At 41.7% G+C, this 26,708-nt stretch overlaps 1 protein-coding gene across 1 annotated transcript in view; it reads right to left on the reverse strand.

Moving 5' to 3' along the window:
• Positions 1-5,627: 5,627 nt before the first annotated feature.
• The window catches only part of LOC124795023 (neurotrimin-like), a 388,376-nt gene continuing 367,295 nt past the window's right edge, over positions 5,628-26,708 (reverse strand). Inside the window, exon 8 of the mRNA XM_047258789.1 lies at positions 5,628-5,724. Within this exon, the coding sequence (XP_047114745.1) occupies positions 5,672-5,724 (53 nt within the window). The 3' untranslated portion in view covers positions 5,628-5,671. The remainder of the gene's footprint in view (positions 5,725-26,708) is intronic.

The raw sequence follows: 26,708 nt of genomic DNA on the forward strand, positions 1-26,708 counted from the left end.
ACATCCCAATAGTACCACTGATTAACAGATTGTCCCTGTGTCATAAATTCGTGATGAACTAATCCTTGGAAGCCAAAGAAAACTATCAGCATGACCTGATGAGCTTCTTTTGGTCTTGGAGAAACTTTTCCATCCCATGAACCTTCATCTCAACATCGTCACTATAGACCTACATCTCATCACCAGTTCTCATTCTCTTAAGGAACATCTTGTTCCCATTTGTGCAATCCTGAAGCTCTTCGCAGGTTGCGAGGTGAAAGTCTTTCTGCTCTTGACTCATGAGCCACAGGACAAACTTGGCAGCAACATGATGCATTCCAAGTTCCTGTGTCAGGATTTCATGACATGATCCAACTAAATGTTACATTATTCTGCAACCTCTAGGATCATCATTCTACAACTAGTTTGCATTGACATTGACATTCGTGACATGAGCACTGTCAGTAGACGTCCTGAATAAGGGTCATCTTTAAAATGCTTCTGGCCATTTTTAAACTGTGTGAATCACTCATAACACCATGTGTGTCTTAATTAGTCATCAATGTGGGCTCCATGCATCATTTGGTGTATCTCTGTAAAATTTTTCTTGGGTTTCATGCAAAATTTAATGCAGACACATTGCTCCTCTAACCCTGCCATCTTGAAATGGACAAACTGTTTGATACAACATTTTATTCAATACAGCATTGAACAATAGCTAACATATATACAACAATGAAACTTCTGGCAGTTACACATTAAACACAGGCATGTGCAAGGATGCCAACCACATTTCACAAGTGAAGAGAGCAAGTCATACTTTATCCACAGTTTTACCTGTTGGTGTTATAAATATTTTTGGTGATTTGTGTTCAAACCCAATGTGTTATATGGAGTGTTGTTAGCACAGGCTTGGTTAAAAATATTCCACTAGTGGAAGCCAGCTAGGCCTTTTGGTTTTAATTTATAGACACAATTTTTTTATTGTTACTCATTTGTTCAACAGTGTCTCCTTAATTACAAAGTTGATTGCAAGACTAATTGTAAAGTGAGTTATCACTGCATACTATTATTAGGTTTCTGTCATTTACTAATTTTTTTCTGTACATATTTGATCATTCCCAACTTCTCTTGTAGTGGAGATGTCTCTTTCAAGTTCACTATTGCTTTGTTACTGCAATCAGTATAAGGTCTCATTGTTTGAAGTGCACTTGCATATATTTTTATAGCCACACACTGTTCTTTGAATGTTTTGGAAGTGTAGCTGACTGACTGACACGAGGTGACGATCAGATCATCCTTCTCATGGCTAATGAACTCCTTTCCCTGTTTTAGTGAATGTGTGTTAGTCCAATGCATCAGAGGCTGAGGCAGCAGAGAGCTTAAAAGTTAACTCATTTTATATTACGTAAGTTCAAATTGCAAGTTCTCTTACCTCACTGATTGTGTTGCTTGAAGCTCTCATGTGCCAAATACTAAATATACAGTAACTGCATTAATCTGCTGTTGTGAATACATGTCTTTTCTGGTACAGATGTTAAATTTTATTACCCAGCATTTACCACTTCAAAATCCTTGCTAGCCACACTGTTTCAGCAAAGTTTTACACAGAGCATAATTCAGTCACGTAGTATGTATGGAAGACATCTGCTAGTAAATATGGAGTAATTTAACTTAATGGGGACTAAATGCAGGAAATGATCCCTGAGAGGATAAGGATCAAGAAAGGTCATGTGGACATATGGCTGTAAATGCATTCCAGGGGAGGTACACTCACTGAAAGGTGGAGATAAAAGATTTTTGATAGTGTAGGCTTCAATGACTGAAAGCACATGAGAACATGTGAGACAAGTGGGAATGTTCTGCCTGTACCAGTGTTTTAGCTCCACAGTCAAGAAGGCAGTGAGCTGGAGCACCACTATGTAGTGGGCACATTGCCCTTCATACTGGCAAAGGCATGTCTTCCAGCAGTGGAGGCAGTGTCATCTTAGAAGTGCACATAAGCCTCACCTGTTAGGTGTTGTGTAAGGATGACTGATCCCTTGATGCAGTCACCAATAATCCCTGCCCAAACATTAAGGCTGAAGTGGGACTGGGGCATATGGATATATGACCATAAATTCTGGAGGTTCACTGCCACCATACCATGGAAATTCTTAATAGGTCACAGGTGCTTATTGTCGAGGTTGATGATACCACCACTTGTAAATGTAACCTCATCTGTGAGTAGGATCTTTCTTATCAAATGAATTCATAAATGCGAATAAGGACTACTATCAGATGGCCTGCTTATCATGAGTGGTCGCCTTACCATTTGGCTATCTGTGCATGACTCACATCTAGATCCAAACTTCCATATGTCATCAACTGTGCATCTATGACCTGTTGTTGTACATCCATTATGTATATTCCCGTACAGGTGAGATGTTGTACTTGAGAGTTGCTTGCCCGGTATTGGAAGATAAACACGATACTGAAGTGCCTGTGTTTTTCTAATTATGATGCAAAGTTCCTTTAGATGTGCATGCATGCCCAAAGGAACAGGCATTGCATCCTAATCAGAATAACACAGGCACTGCAATATTGTATAGGATCTTTCTTTTTCTTTCTCCTGGCCTAATCCCATGTCTTCTTAGGGTAGGCATGTTATTCTGTATTCAGTATAGTTAGGAGTAGCAGGTGGCCATTTGCTCTAGTGCTGACATCTCACCTTCCCCCCTCCCTCCCCCTCTTTGTCCCACCCCTGGGATGGAATTTGTGCACCCCATCTGCCTGCATCTAGTGTTACTGCATCTAGTGTTACCCCATTTAAATTTGCACAGACATTTATGAAATGTTGGCAGATCATGTAACTGAGGTGTGGTATGGGTACCAGGTCAGAGGTCACAACATTAGATGAGAGAAACTTCCTAAAAACTATATACAGGCTGGCCAGCCCAACAGACCTCATAATTAATCCCCCAGGTGAATTTAATCTGGGGCCAGCATGCCTCCCTGAGTCCCAGAAGCAGCATGTTGATGCATATGGTTATGCAAGTGAGTCCATCTGTGAATAGAATGGATGGCAAAATCCCAGCATCATGTGATCTGTGCAATGAACTAGAAACACCACTGTTACCATAGAGGCAAGTTTAAGTGGGTAATAAGGTCTGTACAAATTGTAAGTGATATCGATAGTAACAGCTGCCATGGAGAATGGTCCATACAATCATGTGGCTTATTCTGTGCTGGTGGGCCTCGTGCTTGGTGTTGACACCAAAGAAGCTGCCAAAGATCTTCTATCTCCACCTTCAAGTGGATACTGCCCTCCAAATGCATTTCTGGCCATATGTCCTTGCAACTTTTTTGCTTCTTATCCATCCAGGGATCATTTCCTGCAGTTTGTCCCCATTTAGCAAAATCACGTAGTACATTGATAGACCAAGATTTCTAAACCAGATTTTAAACTGTTTAATATTTCCAGGGGCAAATGTGGGCTCTAATCACATTTATTGTTATGAAATGCAGATAAACACGAGAAATGGCAGAAAGGTAAGAAATTAAGGAGATATAATCTAGATGAACTGAAAGAAACAGAGGTTATTGAAAGTTACAAAAGGGGCATTAAGCAATGACTGACTGAAAGAGAAAGGAACACAATAAAAGCCAAATAGGTGGACTTGAGGAATGATACCATGAAGACAGTGAATAGGATTGATGACAAAAATCATGGCATCACTTGGCCTGTGCAATGAACTATTAACTACAAGACTCAGCAGAAATCCTTTGGTAACATTGGATACTGAATTTAATGAATAAAATGAGAAAATTTAAAAATAAAGTGAATGAAACAAAGAAGAAGAAATAAAAACATAAAAAATGAGATTGATAGAAAGTGCAAATTGGCTATGGAACAAATTCAAGACCGTACAAGCAAGCACAGCAGAGAGAAAGAACATACCACCTGCAAAAAAATTATAGGAGATTTTTGGAGAAAAGACAAGCACATGCATGAAAATTAAGAACTCTGATGGAAAGGCTGTACTAAGCAAAGGAATGGAAACTGAAAGGTGGAAGAAATATATAAAAAGGATGTACAAGGGAACTGAACTTAAATACACTTTTGACAGAAAAGAGTCAACAATGGAAAATCCAGGATGGAATGTAACAATATTAGGAGAAGGAATGTTGCCACTCACCATATAGTGGAGATAGGCACAACAGATAGAGTTTCACACTTAAAGCTTTCAGCCAATTGCCTTTGTCAACAATAGACACACATACAACAAGCACACACTCACAGAAATGTAACTCACACACATGACTGCAGTCTCAGGTCACTGTAACCACAGTGCGAGCAGCAGCACCAGTGCATGGTACTAGCGGCTACTGGGTGGGGGTAAGGAGGAGGCTGGGGAGGGGAGGGGTATGGATAGTATGGTGGGAATGGTGGACAGTGAAATGCTGCAGGTTATGTGGAGGGCAGGGGAGAGCTGGGGAGGGGGGGAAGTAGCAGGTTGGGGGGGGGGGGGGGGAGATTAATTGCTGTGGTGGAATGATGGCTGTGTAGTGCTGGAATGGGAGCAGGGAAAGGGTTGGATGTGTAGAACAGCGACTAACGAAGGTTGAGGCCAGGAGGGTTATGGAAATGCAGGATGTATTTCACGGGAAGTTCCCACCTGCACAATTCAGAAAAGCTGGTGTTGGTGGGAAGGATCCATATGGCACAAGCTGTGAAGCAGTCACTGAAATGAAGGATATCATATCCAGCATTTAACAGACCTCTTCCTAAAATTTCCACAGTCTATAAAAAATAAGTTGTCCTACTCCTTTGTCCACATAGTGACTTCAGGAACTACAGGAGATTCAAATTTATATTCCGAGGTCGTTAACAAGTATGAACAGTCTGGTACTTAACTCATATCGATGGCTGCGTTGTTGTCTTCATGAAGTCTAGAGGTGATTCCACTGCAAAGTTCCCACAGTTTTCTTTGTGTTTGGATGACACTAACTGGTTTGTAGGGTGACGTGATATTTTGATTTTTAGTGAGCAAGCGTTACATTACTTTTGTACATCACTATTTAATTCATTTATTCACATTTAACTCTTCTACACTAATATGAAATAAGACATTGTTTTCCACCACATCTGTATCACCACCTCCTCCAACCCACGCTCCAGATCAAAAGACGGCCAACCACCTCTTCCAAAGATCCACCTCCTTCCAAAGGTAACAGTCTCTTAGTTGTTAAACTCGCAGTGAAAGGCTATATTTACATAAAACATTACACATAAAGAAATTACTGACATACATGATTCTATGTTCTGTTATAAGCAGCATGGTCAGCAACAGGGTGGTCCACTTATTACTTGGCCACATTTGTTGATGGTCATTCATGTGGACAGACAGCTTGTTGGTTGTCACGCCTACATAGAATGCAGCACAGTGGTTGCAGCTTAGCTTGTACACCACATGACTGGTCTTACAGGTAGCCCTGTGTTTGATGGGATAGGTGGTTTCAGTGACCAGACCTACTTTCAGGAGAAGCACTGCAAATAATTTTAACAGTTAATGAAAATACATACCATTTTCAGCTTAATATTTCAGCTGATAGTCTGTTATGGCTTTCGCTCCTCATGCATGCAGGCCCCTCCTGCTAATCCAGTACCCAGACAACCCTGCAGCTGCTTAACAGCATGTCCCTTGTCATCTCATGTCAGCCATGCATAGCAATCTGTGAGTACTTCAGGCTCATGATGATATCCTGTAAAATAATCCAGCCAAGCTGCTGGTAATGTCACATGCCCACACATTGTGTCAATTTTAGTTAAAACATTTGACACATAGTCACACCAAGAAAACCCTCTACAGTACCTTAATGTTATGACTACTTATTAATTGGCCCAAAATGTGCATACTAATTTTGTTGTAGTGTAGCAGCCAGCACATCCATTATATATCCTTACATCTAATTCAGCAAGTAAACTTACTTACATTTCCTACTCTAGAATCATATTATATGATGTACATAATGTTCTTGTCAGGCTTGCAGTACACTAAACTTCTCACATATGACAATATTTAAATTACAAAGGAGGAAACTAGCTTTGATTGATACAGCATGCTTCTTATTGATATTTGTTAATTACGATCCTTGAGCTCTCATGTCAGCATTATGCATATGATTCACCGAAGTCCATCAGCCTACCTACAGTCACATGCAACTGTTGCCACCAAAACCAAGTATCAAAATACATACAAAATTTCCATGAAATACTGCCCAGTGGTCAGTCTATCCAAACTCTCCCTGGTACATCCTGTTGTCAAATAAGGTTTTCCACAAGAATCAACTGCACATACATCACACAAAAGCATGGCACCATCAAATGTAGACTATATCGCTTTGTTAGATTTTTCTCAAATTGTTCCCACATGAATAAGTCATACAGATTCTACTACATATTCTAATCAATCTCTTTGCTTATATCAACACAGTGCTATCACCTTGCACCAAGAAATAAATTCTCAGAAGAAGATTGCTATATTTAATTGTTCATACAGTTATACATATACAGATACACAAAAACCAGATTTCCTATAAATCCTTATAAAGCACTCCGTCTTCAGGCCACAAGTGGCCCATCGGGAACATCCGACCGCCAGGTCATCCTCACATGAGGATGCAGATAGGAGGGGCATGTCATCAGCACACCGCTCTCCCGGTCGTTATGATGGTTTTCTTTGACCGGAGCCGCTACTATTCAGTCGAGTAGCTCCTCAGTTGGCATCATAAGGCTGAGAGCACCAAGAAAAATGGCAACAGAGCATGGCGGCTGCTTGGTCACCCATCCAAGTGCCGACCACACCTGACAGCACTTTACTTCGGTGATCTCACGGGAACCGGTGTATACACTGCGGAAAGACCGTTGCCTATAAATGCTTATACCATTACATATATAGGGTGGTCCATTGATAGTGACCAGGCCAAATATCTCATGAAATAAGCATCAAATGAAAAAACTACAAAGAACGAAACTCATCTAGCTTGAAGGAGGAAACCAGATGGCACTATGGATGGCCAACTAGATGGCGCTGCCATAGGTCAAATGGATATCAACCCACTACGGTATCAACTGTGCAGTGCACAAGTGAAACCACCATGGTAGCACCCACCAAGTATGAGTTATTAGTGGTGAAAGTTGATCAGCTGATGCAATAGCTTATCCAGCTGGTAGCATTTTGTCACATTGGTAGGGATCACAGCTAGCAAAAGGACAGAAGGTGCTATTGCAGCAGGGCTGCATCTTGCTCACCTGTGCCAACACCCGATACACAGATGGGTATCTGTTGGTACCATCAGCATTTTCGGGGAGTGTGAGCAATGCTGCACCAAGCCATGCATGTGCCCAAATGCCTGTGGTAATCGACTGTCGGTGCTTCGTTGAATTACAGGCCAACAACACAGTGTCTACTCATCACTGATTGATGCACCAACCATAAGTACCTGCTAGAAACTGGCTCCTATTTATGCTGCTAAATCAGTCCTGAACACATATGACAACCTGCCTGGCAGCCACAGGTAACTCACTTATCTCCACAATCAGTCTGCATAGAATAGAGCTGGATTTTGGTCTGTGCTGCACCTTCCCCATGGAACTTCACTGCAGCAAATGTGGGTAAACCAGTAACAGGAGCAGATTTCATGGTGTATAAAATAATCCAGCTGCACTGCTCAGAATGGCACATACACCCACTTTGTAGTAATTTTGCCTGCTATACATGACATAAAGTCACACCAAGAACACACTGTGCAACTACTTAGTATTATAAGTGACTTCTTATTAATGGCCCAAAATGTGTGTACTAATTTTATTGTAATGTAGTACCCTGCATGCCCATTTCATATCCTTACATCCGATTCAGTAAGTAAACTTACTTACACATACGTTTCTTGCTCTAGAATCATGTTATATCCTGTACTTACTGTTCTTCACAGGCTTGCAGTATGATGCACTTTTCACATATGATTACAATTAAATTACAAAGGAGAGAACTGACTTTAGCTGAAACTGCATACTGCTTGCTGACACCTGTTCATTACAGTGCTTGGTCTCTCAAGTCAGCATGAGGCATGCGATTCACCATACTCCAACAGCACACCAGCAGTCACATGCAATTATTGCCACCCAAATCATCCACTGTGGTGGAAGGGTGGGGTCTTGATGTAGCAAATGAAATTCTGTTCACAAAAGTCCTTGAAATACTGAGCCACTAATCAAGGACTATTGCCCAAAACCAGAGTTCAAGGTGAGCTTTCTGTGGAGAATATCTCTGTTGGAGCCTTGACAGTCACATCTGCTGTTGTAGACGGACAGTAAAAACATAATGGTACATTAAGAAATGCATTAGTGGCCAAAACCAGAAAGTGTCTAAAAATCAATGTGGATTGTTTCCCTAGACTGTGGAGGGGCTGTCCATGATGAAAAAATGGTGTGCAATGCTGCCTGCTGGCCCAAAAATTTGCGCTTGGTCACAACAAGTTGTTCCACCCTTCTGATCAATGCCCAGGCAAAAAAACATGGCATTGCGCTACCAGTTCTGTTCGAGAGGTTCCCCAATGACCCTAATGTAATAAGCAAAAGATCCCCTGTGGCACAGGTGCTGGAACTATAATGTGGCGAGTAAACACCTTCATCAACAGGAGAATAATGCCATCTGAGAGGTAGAGGTGATATCGCAGCACATAAATATTTCAAAGAGGGTCTGAAGCTTGACCTTGTGGATGGCCATGTTACCCCTTTTGTATCATGCAGACTACCTTTCAGAGCACTGAATCAACTGCTGCAGTAGATGTATTGTGGAAACTGGTGATGGGGAAGCCATCCACTGTGTGCCTTGCTTCTGTATCATGTTTAAAAACAAAGCAGTTCCTCCTGATCAAATGACAGGACAGGGCCCACAGGAAGCTGGGACAGAGCAATCATTTGCACGTTGTCAGGTGGTGTGAAATGAATCTCATAATTGCACTGGCACAAGAGTAGAGCCCAGTACTGAAGATGATGAGCAGCTTTGTTCAGTAAGGTTGCAAACAGTTTAAACAAGTAAATTAAGGGTTTATGGTTAGTGACAAAATGAAACTTTTTAGCATACAATAACGAATGAATTTCGTAATTTATAGACAGAAGTAAGAGCTTCTGTCTCCACCTGAGAATACTGCGGCTAGGCTAAGATGAGTGTTTTCCATACAGAGGCAGTAGGCTATTCAAAGCCATCTGAATAGCAGTAGGCCATGACCACATCTACCTTGTGCTCAGATGTGTCCATGGCCAAGAGTAGACACTTATCAGGTTAAAACGTTGCAAGACATGACATGGTGTGCAGTGAAGACTATCCTTATGCTGCACTGGAGCATGGCCACAACCTGCAGACCAAGAGCATTTTTCCCCAACAGATACTATGGTTGGACAATAGTAGCTCTGCTGAGAATGAACTTCTGATAGTATGCCACCCTGCTGAGGAATGTTTGAAGTTCTTGAAAAAATGGTTCAAATGGCTCTGAGCAGTATGGGACTCAAATTCTGAGGTTATTAGTCCCCTAGAACTTAGAACTAGTTAAACCTAACTAACCTAAGGACATCACACACATCCATGCCCGAGGCAGGATTCAAACATGCGACCGTAGCGGCCTCGCGGTTCCAGACTGCAGTGCCTATAACCGCACGGCCACTGTAGCCGGCGAAGTTCTTGAAGATTATATGGACAGGGCAAAGATGTAATGGGGGTGACATGTTGTTCCAAGGGGCATACGTCCTGCCAGGAATTTTCATGATCCAAATAAACAGTAGAAGGCTGAAAGTACTAAGACTTGGTAAGGTTACACTTGAGGCCTGTTGCCTGCAGAACAGTGGATGAAGAAAAGAGATTACAGAGGCGATCCTCCATGTATGGTATGGGTTTTCTATAAAAACCGACTGTGGGAAAGAAAAAGATGTGCTGCACTCTGCTATAAAAATGATCGGTTTTGTTTTCTTTGCTGGAGTCAGTGTTAACTAAAATAGCAGAACAATTAAACGATGGAGAGAGAGAGGGGGTAGGAGGAGGTGATAGACAAAGAGATGGGAAGAAGATATGGACAGGCAGAAGGGAGAGGTCGTGATTATGAGGTACACCCAGTTCCCGTACTTATTTAGCAATTGTGAAGTGCTGCTGGGTTCGTTTCTAATTGATAAAGGAAGACACTACTTGCAGATAGGAGCAGAAGCAGTATAATGTCTCCTTCTAGTAGAAACATAGCGTACAATACTAGGTGTAGAAAACTAAGCACTTAAGTGTGGGTATTACTTATTAACGGGAAACAATCCATATATACGGAAAATCACAGATCGTCTCTTACACCTTCGAATATATCCACTTTGGAATCTTAGTTTCATTAAATATATTACCGATACTATATGTTTAACATATTATTCGAAAACGAGACTTGCCTGGACGGAAAACTTGTTAGCTCACTGACTTATTTTTGCTACAAATGTCTATAAAACACACACTGTTTCGATGTTCCCACAAGACTTTCATTGCACATGACCTCTAGGAAACCCCCTCATGTTAAGAAATACTACTCCGTTCGAACAGGTCTCGGAAGGCCAATGGAACCGACCGACTGCCGTGTCATCCTCAATCGATAGGCGCTACTGGATGCGGATCTGGAAAGGCGTGTGGTCAGCCCACCACTCTCACGGCGGTTGTCACCTTTCCCGCTAGTTTTCGATCAAGTAGCTCCTTAAATGACTTCGCAAGAGCTTGACAGCTCTCAGCAGACCCGAACGGTCACCCATCCAAGTGATAGCCAAGCCCGATAGCGCTCAGCTTCGGTGATTTGATGGGAACCAGGGTTACCACGGAGGCAAGGCCGTTGGCAAGTCAAGAATTATGTGCTTCTAAATTGTCGTGTTTCATGTATCTCATTCAAGCGACCACCTGCCAGTATTAGATGTTCCGAGAACTTCGCCAACCTATGCTTTCTATTTGGTCAGAGGAAGTTTGGATTTCAGATAACTGCATGATTAAATCGTTAAGAATTCTGTGCAGTGCGGTCGTGTGTAACATTTTAAATTCATTTCTCTACTTATAAAACGTCTTTGTCGTTGTCTTTACTTGAAATTATATGTATAATTGAGACCGGTGAATTATCCTTGCACAGAATCCCGCGACCTATGTGCGTCAGACGTCCAGGAAAAGTAAAATCATCTTTGTGAGGATTCATAATCGGCTACTTTATACATGATGCCTCGTACCAAGTGTCGTTACATGTTTTCTCTGTGTTTAGTCCTTTTTCGTTCACATTTTTTCTGTTTTCTAATAAAAGTAGAACAAAAATATAGTCCCAAGATTAAAGATCATATCTGCAAAAAAACTTTAGTACAGAATGAGATCATATATACCGATATACAGGTGTTCAGTAGCTATGAAAACATAACTCCAATCAGTTTATCCATGATGGTATAGAGATCCGTTTTGTAGAAATAAAAGCAATTATAACGCGTTTTATTACATTCCTGCTAATGGCGCACATAATCCGTTTATTTTTAATGGTCGTAAATGCAGCACTTATGATGATTATAACTGATAAACGTAATTAGCGGAAATTGGTTTCTAAAGCTGAACGCAGAAAAAAAAGTCATCGCTAACTAAATTAACCTCACAACGCCAGGTCAACAAATCGTTCAGTACAGATTTGACAGCGCATTTAAATAGCTTGTTTGTGAGTTATGTGAGTTTGAGGATGAATTCAAGAAATATCTGCGGACCAGCTGCTTCTATGACGACTTTGTTTCCACGGGAACTGTTAGAAGTAATGTTTTCGTTAATTGTTTATAGTATAATTCACACCACTTAATTTAGCGTTTTTTATTATCATTTCGATGTTATACTTATGTAAAACGTGAATCTTCTGCAGTTTTCTACATGCGAATGATCCCGTGGGATTTACGGAATATATATCATACAGTGTAGCGTAATTTTAGCACTACTGTGTTGAACCTGCCTTAACCTATGTATTTCTTAGCTATCTAGCTCGTTAGTGTGATTAGCACCAAGGTCCAGCTACGAAGGCAACAACCCACTGTCATTTTAGAGGAAAATTTTTGAGAACGGTAGAGCTATCTTTCATCATCCTTCCTTTCAAACCACATCTGTTGCTTTTATCTCATATTTGGTCTTTTTCTCGTTTCAGAATTCTGCTTATGATGCTATTTCCAGTTCAAAGAAGAAGCAAGAAAAGACACTGCATACGAGAATTGGTCTTTCGAGAGTGGTAGGAAATTTTAAGCTTTTAAAAACACCGCGATATTTGCTGCTCCCTGATCCTCTAGGCCATCGAAATACTATCTGCATGTACCCAGACTGGAAGTTGTTATTATGAAGGGTGCCCTAGTAGGGCCTATGGGTTTCTTTTAACGTTCTCAATGAGGTTTGTAGGTTCAGTTGTATGTTCATTGATCTTTAGCTCTACAGTGTTGGTAACATTAGCATCTTTAATTGCAAATAATCCATTATGAGAGACAGGAGTTCAGTAGTAGTCCACACATATTACAAAAATGTATACCTGCGAGTGTGTGTGTGTGTGTGTGTGTGTGTGTGTGGTCTACATCTCCTTCTAAGCCACTGAATTTCAACCGAACTTGGTACATATACCCCTTACTGTCAGACAACATTCGATTTGGGGGTAACAATCACCTACCTATCATAGCTCAAGAGATGTGATGTCATAAAATGAGATGCATGAAAATCACCCGCACTGTGCATGTTGTTTAAATTTATTACTTCTTTACTACTAACGGTATTCGCAACATGTTTTTCAGACAGTATCCATGTATACTACTGAATGCATCTACATAAATACATCATTGTACGAAACGTAGGTCAAGAGATATAACTTCATAAACACTGAGGTGCGTGGAAAAATGCCACATCATGTATGAGATTTCAGTACATTTATTATTCACTACCAAGATACTCCTACAGTGGAGGCAACTTAAGGGAATCCCTGACATCTGGCAGCGCTTTTGACAGCTTTTGACTTTTCAACTACGAAGCGCTAAAACGAAAGCCGTCTATAGAGATATGAGGAGGCGTTGCCATAGAGACGTTTCCGAAATCACGTTGTAGACACACGAAGAAGTTGCGCCCAGCGTACAGGAAATGTCTTGGATATTACACTACAAACACAGTTCATTTTTTAATTCCGTTGCTAGTAGGAAAGTGGAAAAGTGAGTACCCAGGCAATTTGAGGTTTTTAAGCTAGTTGTAAAATATATGGATCAACGTGACGCATATCTGCACCCACAGTAGCATCTTAGGGCAACGTATAATAATTCATACACCACAGATCGGAACGACTAACTGAATGATCATGTTAACACTGAATTTAACGTTTCTCTATAGATTCTAGTCGTGTTGGTGTGCCACTTGTCATATGTTAGCTAACGTAGGTCCTTTAGTCATTAGTGTATGAACAATGAACAGTATAGCCATTTCTGTCATGTAACAGGACCACACAGAGATTATGGATTCCGTTGTGCAATGTTATGTGAGAAACCCACATGATGTTTTCGGTATTTCTTTGTATCGATGTATTTACTGTCAGACTTCCAGTTTGCTCTAGATGGGAGCTTTTTCCCCAAAACAGACGTATCTACGTATTTTATAGTTGTGTGCGAGTGATGTGATTCACTGGTAAAACTGCTATCACATATGGGAAAGGGGCGGTTTAAAATCCCGTCTGGTTGTCCATATTTAGGTTTTATGTAATGTTCCTTAACCATCTTTTCGGTCGGGGCCACAGCTATATAAGATTTCACAACGATGCTGATTTAAGTGTAATTTTAAGGGAATTTGATATTCCCATTATGTTCCTTTCGAATTTCACTCGGATTAAAAGTGTGTAAGACGGGGATGAAGTCTTTTGTCCCTGCTGTTCAGTCTATACATTGAGGAAGCAAAGATAGATATAAAGAGAATAATTTTCAAGAGTGAGATTAAAATTCACAGTCAAAGGGTATCAATGATAAGATTCGCTGACGACATTGCTATTCTGAACGATAGGGAAGAAGAATTATAGCACACACTGAATGAAGTGTACAGTCCAGAGAATGTAAACGAGATTAGTGATAAACTTAACATCAAACTTGGGAACCACGAAATAGACGAAGCAAATAACACAGACGAAGCAAGGAGTTCATAAAAAGCAAATTAGCACAGGAAAAGAGAGAATTCCTCGCCAAGAGAAATCTACTTGTATCAAACATAGACCTTAACATGAGGATGAAATTTTCTGAGAATGTTCGTTTTGAGCACAGCACTGTATTGTAGTGAATTGTGAGCTGTTGGTAGACTAGAAAGGAAGAGAATCGAAGCTTTTCAGATTTGGTGCAATTAGAGCATGTTAAAAACAAGGAGGACTGACAAAAAGTGAAAAGTTTTTCAGTAGAATCGGTGTATGAAGGAACATATGGCTAGCACTGCCAAGAAGAAGGAATAGGATGATAGGATATGAGTTAAGACATCAAGAAATAATTTCCGCGGTGCTAAATGAATCCGTAGAGGGTAAAAATTGTAAGGGAAGACAGAGATGTGGAGGAGGTCCTGCCGGCGGCTATCGAGCGCACTGGGTGCAACATGTAATGGCACATGTCGGCACGAATGACGCCTACTGCTTGGGTTCTGAGGCCATCCTCGGCTCCTTTTCGCGGATCGCTGATTTGGTGAAGGCAACTAGCAACCCACGCGGGGTGCAGGCTAAGCTGTCTATTTGTAGCATCGTACCCAGGGTTGATCGCAGTCCTCTGGTTGGAGCAGAGTCGAAGGTCTAAACCAGAGGTTCAGACGGCTATGCGACGGTATTGGACGCGAATTTCTCGACCTCCGCTATCGGGTGTAGAATTGTAGGGTTCCCCTTAATAGGCCAGACGTGCACTGCACGCAGGAAGCAGCTGCTAGGGTAGCGGAGTACGTGTGGCATGCACATGGGGCTTTTTTAGGTTAGAGGACCCCTCCCTTGGTTGCAAACACGATTTGACTATTAAACCAGCCACAGTGACCTCAGAAAATCTTGGTCCTCGCAGATCAGAGATAGAAAAATTAATATGATTTTAGTAAACTGCAGGAGCATCCAAGGAAAGGCCCCAGAATTAGTATCGCTTATTGAAGGTTAAAATGCACAGATAGTATTGGGAACAGAAAGCTGGTTGAAGCCACACGTCAATGCAAATAACACAGACGAAGCAAGGAAATACAACCAGGGATGAGGTTGTTGAAGACAGCATCGAGGATAACCATCGAACAGTGAGCTAAGGGGAGACATCGTGTCCAATAAGGGAACATCTACATCATACTCCGCAAGTCACCTAACGGTGTGTGGCGGAGGGTACTTTCGGTACCACTCTCTCATCCCTCCAACCCTGTTCCACTCTCGAATAGTGGGTGGGAAGAATGATTGTCGGTAAGCCCCTGTATTGGCTCTAATTTATCGAATTTTCTCCTCGCTGTCAATACGCGAGGTGTATATGGGGGGAAGTAATATATTATCCAACTCTTCCTGAAAAGTGGTCTCACGAAATTTCAATAGTAAATCTGTCCGTGATGCACAGTGCCTCTCTTGTAACGTCAGCCAGTGGAGTTTGTTTAGCATCTCCGTAACGTTCTCTCGCGAGCTAAACGATCCCGTGACGAAACGCGCCGCTCTTCGTTGGATCTTCGCTGTCTCCTCTATCACTCCTACCTGATAGGGATCCCGGATAGATGAATAGTACTCAAGAATCGGGCGAGCAAGTGCCTTATAAGCCACTTCTTTTGTGGATGAGTTACATTTCCTTAAGATTCTTCCGATGAATCTGAGTATGGAGTCTGCTTTTCCCACTATCGGTTTTATGTGGTCATTCCACTTAAGATCGCTCTGACAGTTACGCCCAGATATTTAAAGGCAGACGCTGTCTCCAGCTGTTTGTCATCAATAGTGTAGCTGTATAGTAATGGATTTCTTTTCCTATGTATGCGCAATATGTCACATTTATTTACCTTCAGGGTCAACTGCCAGAGTCTGCAGCATTCAACAATTCCCTGCAGGTCGTTCTGCAAATTCTTACTATCTTCTGGCGTTGCTACTTTGGTATAGACAACTGCATCATCTACGAATAGCCTTAAAGAGCATCCGAAGCTTTCTGATAGATAATTTATATGTATTGTAAACAGCAACAGTCCTATCACACTTTCCTGTGGTACTCCGGATTTTACCTTTACATCTGTCGATTAACTTCCATTAAGAGCGACTTGTTGATTTCTACCTGGAAGAAAGTCTTGAATGCAATCGCAGGTTTGCTCCGATACTCCGTAAGCTCGTTTTTTTTTTTTTTTTTTTTCATTAAACGGCAAGGCGGGACGGTATCAAATGCCTTACTGAAATCAAGGAACATGGCGTCAACCTGAGCGCCGTTGTCCACTGCGCTGTGGATCTTATAGAGGAACAGAGCGAGCTGAGTTCCGCGTTATCTCTGTTTGCGGAATCCATGTTGATTTTTATACAAGATATGTTCATTTTCCAAAAACGTCATACTTCTTGAGCATTAAACATGTTCCATAATTCTACAACAGACTGACGTCAACGATGTGGGTCTATAATTGTGTGGATCTGCCTTACGGCCTTTCTCAAAAACGGGAATGATCTGTGTGGTTTTTTTTTCAGTCGTTAGGTACCTTTCGTTGTTCAAGCAACCTATGATAAATTACTGCTACAAGGGGAGCAAGTGCTTTCGCATAATCTTTTTAGAATCTTATAGGTATCTCATCTGGTCCTGAAGCTTTTCCACTACTAAGCGATTGTAGCTGCTTTTCAGTTCCGCGGTCGGTTATCTCAATATCTGCCATTTCGATGTTCTCACGACGATTGAAAGGAGGGACAGTGTTTATACCTTCCGCGGTGAAACAACTTCGGTAGACCGAATTCAATATTTCAGCCTTCTCTCTGTTATCTTCCGTTTCGGTGCCGGTGTGGTCGCTGAGAGAATGAATAGATGATTTTGACCCACTTACTGATTTTACATGCGACCAAAATCTCTTAGGGTTTTTACTCAGGTCGGTTGACAACGTCTTACTTTCAGAATCATTGAACGCTTCTCTCATTGCTCTCCTTACGCTCATTTTCGCTTCGTTCAGATTTTGCTTGTCAGCTAGGTTTTTACTTCTGTTGAATCTGAGATGAAGTGCTCTTTGTTTACGTAGCGCTTTTCTAACACTGCTATTAAACAATGGTAGCTCTTTCCCATCCCACACTCGGAATGTACTTGTTTGGGGCATATTGAACGATGCCTTTGAATTTTTTTCCGCTTGGTCTCCTCATCTTCGTCCTCATCACCGAATATTTGATACTGACTGCTGAGTTACTTTGAAATTTGTATCCTGTCACCCTTGCTGAGCAAATATATCTTCCCACCTTTCTTAACATTCCTTGTAGGACCCGTCGTCATAGATGCTGTCACAGCCTTATGATCACTGATACCAATGTTAACTGATTCGATAAGTTCAGGTCTGTTTGTTGCCAGGAGGTCTAAGAGGTTACCCTCACGAGTTGGTTCTCTATCTGCTCAAGGTAATTTTCGGCCAAGACATCCAGAACAATGTCACACGATTCTCTGTCTCTGGCACCAGCCACAGTTGAAGTCACCCCCTATCACAACGGCACGATCAGAAAAATTACTAACGATATTCTGCAATCTCTGTCTGAAGCGCTCTACAACTACAGATCCTGAGAGACAAAAGCATCCGATCACCATTTTTGACCGTTCTATGATACTCAACTTCACCCAGATTACTTCACATTCGGAATCCGTGATAACCTCGCTAGATTTTATCGAATTTTTTACTGCAATAAGCACGCTGCCACCACTGGCGACTAACCTATCCTTACGATAAACTTTCCAGTCTGAACTTAGGATTTCGTTGTCATTGACGTCTGGCTTCAACCAGCTTTCCTGGTCGAATGTGGTGAGATAAAGCATACTAACACAAGTGATATGGGAACATAAAGCAAGTCCTAACCATTGAGAGCACTTGGAAATAGCCTAAGGACTCGAGGGAACGTAACGTCGCTTCACGATCCTGTATCAATTCATTTACATTTATTTTATAATTAAAATAGTCGCCACCAACTGTCAGATGTTGGCTAAAAGGTTCTCACAAAAGAAAGCGGGTTTTGGGACATACTGTATTTACTGTGAGGTGCAATAGTAAAGGCGTTGCTAAAGACATGTGGCATTCTGGGATGGATCCCAGGGACTGCTCGGCGTATTCTGAAGTTTTGATTTCCGGTAGTTAATCCCTGATGCGTGGCCACAATATTGCCGTAAGCCCCCAAGCGCCCCCTTGAGATGTAGCGAGTATCTGTTCAGCGTGGATGTCAACAAGAATCCTGCCTTTCCATTACCTTGAAACGTGAGAAACGTCACATCATCTCAACAGTATTTTCTGTGCGGTCAATCTTGTCTTTAACGTCCCCTTCTAGATATGTGTATGCTTCGTCAACTAAATAGTAAAAGACCGTTGAAACTTCGTACCAACCTTATAAAATGTTTATACTTGTTTGTAGACGGTGTCAGAGAAACTTTTGCATTGTTGCCCGCTGTTTTCATGTTTCACGGCAATTTCGTTCGGTCAGGTACGCTACAAACTTCCTGCCTCCCCTTCAAAGAGAGTTTGGTCTGAGAACATGCAACTTTGTATTCTTATGATTCGTTCCCTGGTTTTCGTTCCATGCTGACTAGTATTAGCTTCTCGCACTGACGGTTGTAATCTCTCCCTTCGTTCCTTCTTCCATCTATTCTCCACATTAAACAATGCCCAGTCCAAATAATTAATAAGCAAAGTCTTTTATGAAGATTTGAGAGGAGCGAAGATTACAATAAACTTTCAAGTTTACTTAGCGTTGTCATGTTGAGATGGCTCCAGTTCTTCTTTCCTAGGTGTCTGATTCTTGAAGCTGAAAATCTAACATCAGTCCTCACGGTTGATTTGAACTAAATAAATTGGAAGATTGTTGTTGCAGAAGCTTTTTTTACGTAAATATATTTTCCACTGATTTGCTCAAATTTTAGTATATCATACAGTATCGTGATTTTTCACATTAACAAGGCCGAAATTATATTGTTCGCACCTATTATAGAAAAACACGTCCGATCACATCAGAGGCAAGCTCACGACTATCACACACTGCGGTAATAACAATATTCCAAAGGGTTTACAATTTTTCTTACTTCTGGTTTTTGTTACAATATTAAATTCTGTTATTATTTCATAAATGAATTCAGAAATAAGCATAGTAAACAGCACAGAATTACGTAATTAATAATAGAAATTTTAAATTTGCAAATAATTCGTAATTTCAAATGTTCCTAAAAAATAATTTTAACTGTACATTCGGAACTAGTACTTATAGATTATAACATCGAAATTAAAATATTTTATAAATTAATTTCATATCATGAATTTTAGCTTGAAATATAACATACTGTGTGGAAAATTATATGAAACTTTTCAGAAAAGCAACTGAGATGATACTGACCAGTCCAAAATTCGAGAAATAATACTGGTATCGACAACTACCGTTGAGGAAAAGTAATGCTAGCGGACGATATCCCGTTACGCGGTGCAGCCTGAATATCTAACTGTCGCCTTTTGCTATAACATGAGGTGCTAGTTTCATATCTCAAAGTCCATACTCTCAGCAGTTCGCATTTATCTGGCTGTTCATGCATCTTGGTTGTGCAGTTCATTGGGTTATTTCTCTTGTTAATTTGAAAATGTTTGTTGTGCAAATGAGGAACTCTGATATGCTCCTCTTTCAGTCTTCGTAACGATGCCAATCAAAGTCCCATATTACTAGCTTCGGTTTTTCATGTTTAAAAAAAATGTAGTAATTTATGAAATCGACTTCCACTTACGAATCATACATCTTACAGCTTCTACTATCATTAGGTGATCCTTATGTAAAAAATACCTTCAGGGATACACTGAGCTGCTGTTTCTGTTTGATGGTGTTTCCATTGTGTGCAGTGGGAAAATGGTTAATGATAAGTTGTATATGTTGACATGCAAAGCTGTTTATTCTGGTGACGAGTGGTTAACTCAAACCGTTACTAGTGCAGATTAGTTTCAATGTTTCAGTGTAACTGGGCTGAAACATAGAGAGCCTAAGGGAACCTGGGTTCGACGCTGGGTAAATCTAGCCAACTGCATTCTTCAGCCTCCTACAGCTACAGTTCGCTATAACTCATCACGACTCTGAGTGACTCCGCGAAAGTGGCACTGCCACCACAGGGTTCCCATGGCCACTGGGTGTAGGTGGAAGCTCTGGCACAGTGCTTTTCTTCGAATGGTCCTTCTCTCACAAGAGGTTAATAGCGTTTCTTGGTCTTAACGTGCAGGTGATGTGAGAAGCTACGTTATGGGAACTTACCCTCCTGCCCCCTTCCCTGACTTACTGGTTGGTTATAATTAAACGGACGGTGATCTGAGTTCTGCAGTGCGACTGTATACATCGCAAGTCGCAGAAACATCGTAGCTATGTTTATTAATCGGTTCGCTCGTGGAGTACCCTGAAAAAATAATAGTTCCACTTTCTGCCACGAGGTAAAAATATTGTGCTGCAATCAATCAGTATGTGATGTGAGTGCAGAAAAGGGAGAGAAATGATCAAACGTATGATAACGGTGGTTGTGGCACGCTTATTAGGATATTGATCACAAGTTACAACATGTGGTCACTTTGGCCTACCTACCCAGCAACGTGCTGCGTCCGTAGTGCGGCATAGTCGACACTTGCTCACAGCCCATTGAAAGTAATCAGAGTGATATATCGTCATATGCAGTCCTTCAGATCGGGAAGAGTCCGGTTATATCCCTGACAGACAAGATTTTTCAGATATCTTCACAACCAGATGTCATATGAGTTTAGGTTGTTGTGGGACCTGGAAGACCATATATCTAGAAATTGCCTAGAGTTGACGTGAAGGTATCTCGAAACAGGTCTTTCGCATGACAAGTCACATGTAGTGTTGCCCCATCTTACGAGAAAATAATGGTGTGGGATAGTTGCGTTCTTACAAAGCTGGAATCATGTGTTGCAGAAGGAGGTCCTTATAATATGCATTTGTTACTGTTCACCTAACAGGCACATGAGATGTTATCTCCCCAAAGAAAAATTGACCGAGAATGTAGGACCTTGTGAAGCCACACCACACAAGCACATGAGCTTAGTGCAGAGGTTATTCCTGCAGATGTGTCGAAGTAGAACACCATATGCGACAATTCCGTGAATTCAAAGTACCATGAAGAGTAAAATGTGCCTTTGCGTCCAGAGAATATTCCCTAGACATATCTCATCCATTTCTCTGCGTGTCAACAAACAAAGGGAAAAGCCACAGGGTTGTAGCCTACATTGGGGCTTCATTTGGTGCACATTCTGGATCTTATAGGGATACCAGTGTCAAATGCTCCGCAAAATCTTTGGAACTGTTGACCAGGGGAGAGGCAGTTCCCGTCACACAGCCTGAGCACTGGATGCAGCGTCTGAGACGAGTGCTGCAGGGTAGGCTATATCTACTGAAACTTCATCAACAACTGCCATGGGAACGGGACGCCTCGCTCTCCCTGGTACACCACTCGATTCACCGGTTTATTCAAATTTCTTTGTCACGTTCCTTAGCCCATTTATTGTCAAGGGGCCTGCTGCTTCTATCGGCGATATTCCCGCAATGCAGCGGTGCTATTGCTGCTGTTCCGATAAAACTACTTAACCAGCAGTGTAAGGTATTTCTTCTCAATAACCATTGCGTTTCGTGCGAAAATATTGAGTTATCTTAACCCTTTCCACCAACAGTCACTACACAAAAGAAATCAACAGGTATCGCCAAGCGACAGACAGGATATTGACGTCAAAACAGGAAACATTTCACATTATGACGGCTTACAGCACCATATTTTCGCCTGGCGGCAGAGAGTAGAACAATTAATTTTTCAGCATTCTCCACGAGTGCACCGATTAATGTACATACTTACGATGTTTCAGCGTGATGCGATGTATACAGCCCACACTACACCACTTGGAACACCGCCAGTTTAATTATAACCAGATGGTACATTATGTAATACCAGTTCCGACATTGGATATCATTAATTAAGCTGAGGTACGTATTAGTGTGGGAAGGCAATCACCTCTAGTTACTAGTCATTTATTCAATAGAAATTACTCAGGTTAATTAGTAACGGTAATAGTTGATGCATTATAAAAAGACTGCATGACGAATCGAATCATGTGGATACTTTCTTTCGGCAAACGAGCCCACTTCCTGACTAAAGGTATATGACGTGTTCGTTCGATCCTGGTCTGTCGGGCGAACAACGTAATGGCCTCTCGGCTGTTAATCATATGCCACCAATGAATGTGGTACTTCTGAACCCATCGATTCCATTATTCGCTTGAAAGTTGTGGGCTCCCAAACACCTCAAGCGGTAACATCGCGGAACGATAACTGCAGTTTAGACAGACCACGATCCTATCGTTGTCGAGCTACGACACGTGGTGGTAGATGCGTCTCCTTACCAAAGGTATAAGGTAACCTTCGGTGAAACATTAAAAGTAACGGCAGTAATATTAATAATTCAATGAAATTCAACAGTTAAATCTAGGGGTGAGAGCGAATAGCTGGAATGAGGAAATTGAAGATCTTTACGAGGGGGAGAAACTGCTTATGACGTGGTAGAAGAATAACAGGAGTCGATAGGGAAGAGATAGGGGATCGAGTATTAGAATCAGAATTTAAAACGGCTCTGGAAGATTTAAGAGCAAATAAGTCAGAAAAGACAGATAACATTCCATCGGAATGTTCACGTTTGTGTGCATAATGTACGAAACCGGCGATATATCGTCAGACTCCTGGAAAACCATCATCCACGCAATTCTGAGGATTGCAAGGGCCGACAAGTGCGAGAATTATCATGGAATCAGCCTAACAGCTCATTCATTCAAGTTGATGGAAAGAATAATGTACAGAAGAACGGAAAAGAAAATTGACGATCTGTTAGGTGACGATTAGTTTGGCTTTAGAAAAGGTAATGGCACCAGAGAAGCAGTTCGGACGTTGCGATTATAATGGAAGCAAGCCAGAAGAAGAATCAAGACACGTTCATAGGATTTGTCGACCTGGGAAAAGTGTTCCACAGTGCAAAATGGTTCCAGATGTTCGAAAGAGGGAAAGAGAGTAATATACAGTATGTAGAACAACCAAGAGGGAATAATAACTGTGGAAGACCAAGATTGAAGTGCTCGAATTAAAAAGGATATAAGATAAGGATTTAGTCTTTCCCCCATTCTGTTCAACATATATCAGGCCTTAATTTCAGGAACATTGGAGCAGAGCATTGCACAGTAGTGACTGTCAGAAAACCGGAACGGAAGAGAATCGAAGGGTTTGAGGTTTGTTGCCACAGAAGGATGTCGAAAAGTAGGTGGACTGATGAGGTAATAAATGGGGAGGTTCGCTGCAGAATCGGTGAGGAAAAGAATATACAGAAAACCTTGACAAAAAGAAGGGACGGGATGCTAGGACATCTGTTAAGACGCCAGAGAATATCTCCCGTGGTACTAGAAGAAGCTGTAGAGGATAAAAACTGTGGAGAAAGACAGAGATTGGAAAACATCCGCAAATAGCTTAGGACGTAGGTTGCAAGTTCTACTCTGTAATTCGTGTCGGGATGCATAATAAAAATGGTGGGCACAATCACAAAGTTATTGAAAGACAATTTCGTTTTTCACCTTGACTATATTATTATTACAGTCATTTATTCACACAGACACATGATTTCGGCGATGTGCCATATTTAAGCGCTTCGTGTGCTAGTAATTTTACGAACGCTGCAAACGTCCACGCAAAGTAACTGTGAAATTACGAGAAAACCAATCGGCACCGAGAAGCGGCACATGGCAGAAATGATGTGACTGTGTGAAGTAAATGACCATGGAAAAAGTGACTGTCTGTAGATAACAATGAAAAGCAATTATCTGAATGACAAACCCACTGCATAATCCTTCCATATCTAAAGAATGTAGATGTCGTTACTTCTACTTACCTAATTCTTTGCATACCCAAGTACGTATTATGCTTTTTCCCAGTTTTACTCTTGTTGCATGCCGCCAAATTGGTGTTCAATTTCAATGGCTAGGAAGGTAAAATAAATGTTATAGGACATCGGGTGTAAGTTAGGTTATACGAGGGGCGTTCAGTTAGTAATGAAACAAACTTTTTCTGGACAAACTTCGGTTGAAAAAATGCGGACTTTGTTGTGGGACATGGCTGCGGGACATTGTGAAATATTCTTCCTTCAGCCGCTATAGAATCATGAAGTTGCAATAGGTGGCATCGATGTACTCGAAGCAGAGAGCCATCATTGTGCTTCTTTTCGCGAAAAACGAGAGCATTGCAAATATTCATTGGCCGTTGCAGAATGGCTACCAATACCTAACATTGAATAACATCACGGTCAGTCTTTGAACGCGGCCTCTGTCATCATCGGAAAAAGGTGGAGCAAACCGCCCTTATTTCCCGCGTGCCGGCTGGCCGCATATAGCTGTTATCTCTTGCAGCGTCCAATCGTGCGGATACTCTCATTCGAGGTGATCGACAGATTGCAGTCAGACCCCTCGCAGCACAACTGTGTGTCTCTATTGGTAGTGCTGACCCACTCGTCCAGTATTTGAAAAAACCACAGATGATGCGACATGGTTTCATCACTTCGAACAGGTAAGAAAACGGCTTTTTTGAAGAAAAAGTTCAAAGCCGTACCCACTGCTGGTAAAGTCATGGTGAAGGTCTTCTGGACTTTAAACGGATTATTCTGTTTGATGTCCTCCCTCATGGTGAAACGATTAGCTCTGAAGTGTAAGCCGCGCGGTTTGAGGGGCAATGTCACGAATTGCTCAGCCCCTCCCGTCAGCGGTTCGAGTCCTCCCTCGGGCATGGTTGTGTGTGTTCTTCTTAGCATATGTTAGTTTAAGTAGTGTGTAGTCTAGGGACCGATGACCTCAGCAGTTTGGTCCCTTAGGAATTCACACACGCACATTGATTTTGATGTGTACTGTGCTACCCTCAGGAAATTGAAGAAACAACTTCAGTGTGTTCGGCGCCACAATATTGCAAACAAACTTACGCTTCGTCATGGCACAGAAGTCGGTGCACACGAGAGAAGCACAAAACTCCATTTTACTGTTGTTCCTCATGACCCTACAGCCTGGATCTCGCACCTTCAGACTTCCATCTGCTTGTCCCATTGAAGGATGCACTCCGCGATAAGCAGTAAGTGGTTGATGGGGAGGTCATTGATGCGACAAGACGTTGGGTCCGGGGTCAACCAGTACTGTGATAACCTACGAGAACACAGGTCCTTCCAGTAAGGCGGCGTAAGGCCGCCGCACTGAACGGAGATTATGTTGAAATAAAGGATTTTGTAGCCAAAAGAATGGGGAATAATATGGTGTACTGGAATCCTAAATACAATCAACCTTCTTTCAGGAAAAAGAGTGTTGAATTACTTATTAAAGGCCCCTCGGAAAAGTAATGTCTTGATCACGTAATGTTTTTACTAAGCTCGAACAGAAGTTTCGGCTTCTTTGTCAGCATCAGATGTAAAAATTTAGGAGCTACGCTACGCTCCTATGTGTTTCTGCTGAATTTTTAGGTCTGATGATGACTGAAAATCCGAAACCGGTAATTAACATTAAAGAAATAGCCCAGTCCGATACGAAGCCACCTGTCTCTAAAGAATGGACAAGCGTCCTCATTTTGCGGAGTTGGGTGTAAGAGCTATTGTAATATGAAGAGTTTAGCACAGTAGATATAGTCGTGACATCTCACACAAAACCTGTCAGAAGACCGAGAAAAAACTGAATTGTGAGAAACATGATTATAGATATTTTGAAATTGTTGATCTCGGCTTTTCGCACGACGTGTAACACTCGATTATTTTGCGGAGTTGAACTGGATCTGACGAAATTTTTCGTAGTCAGGCGGAATAATGAGGAGGTTTCATGTTCGCATTTTTCTCCGCCGCTGTGATCCCCCATGCAAAGGTCAGAGAGTCGTACGCAGACCTATGTGGGGTGCCCGCCACGTCGCGCAGGTATAAATACGAGGTTGGTTTTCCTGCACTTCCAGGGGCTCTGGCGGCCGCTAACTTTGTGTGCAGTGCCGGCACAAGTGCTGCGACATACTGCATGCACCGCGGTCGGCTCTTTACGCGATTCTTTCCGCTCTTTGCTCTCGCACAGTTTTTGATGTTTTTAATTAAACCTCCGTATTTTAGACACCTTTTGTGCCTCTGTGCGTGGTCAGGACACGCGGATTCTGGTCGACTCAGCTTATGCATTCGAAAGGGCTGCGGCGTTAATCATAAATTTAGTGTACCCACCTTGAAGTTGAGCCATTCGATGAGCTGCAACATTCAGATCTTGTTTCTACATGCTTTCTAATCATCATTTATCAAACTTCCTTCGTATGGCTGTAGTTATCTGGTAGCAGAAGTAACGAATGTGTCTAAAATTTTCATGACTTCTTGTGGTAGCGACTCTTCCACCAGTCTCGTCTGAGGTAAATGAACGGTCTTCGGCTCATTGGTTACTTCGTCTGAAATGAGCCAAGTTCATGATATG

The sequence above is a fragment of the Schistocerca piceifrons genome, chromosome 4 (assembly GCF_021461385.2).
Source record: "Schistocerca piceifrons isolate TAMUIC-IGC-003096 chromosome 4, iqSchPice1.1, whole genome shotgun sequence".
Taxonomy (NCBI): domain Eukaryota; kingdom Metazoa; phylum Arthropoda; class Insecta; order Orthoptera; family Acrididae; genus Schistocerca; species Schistocerca piceifrons.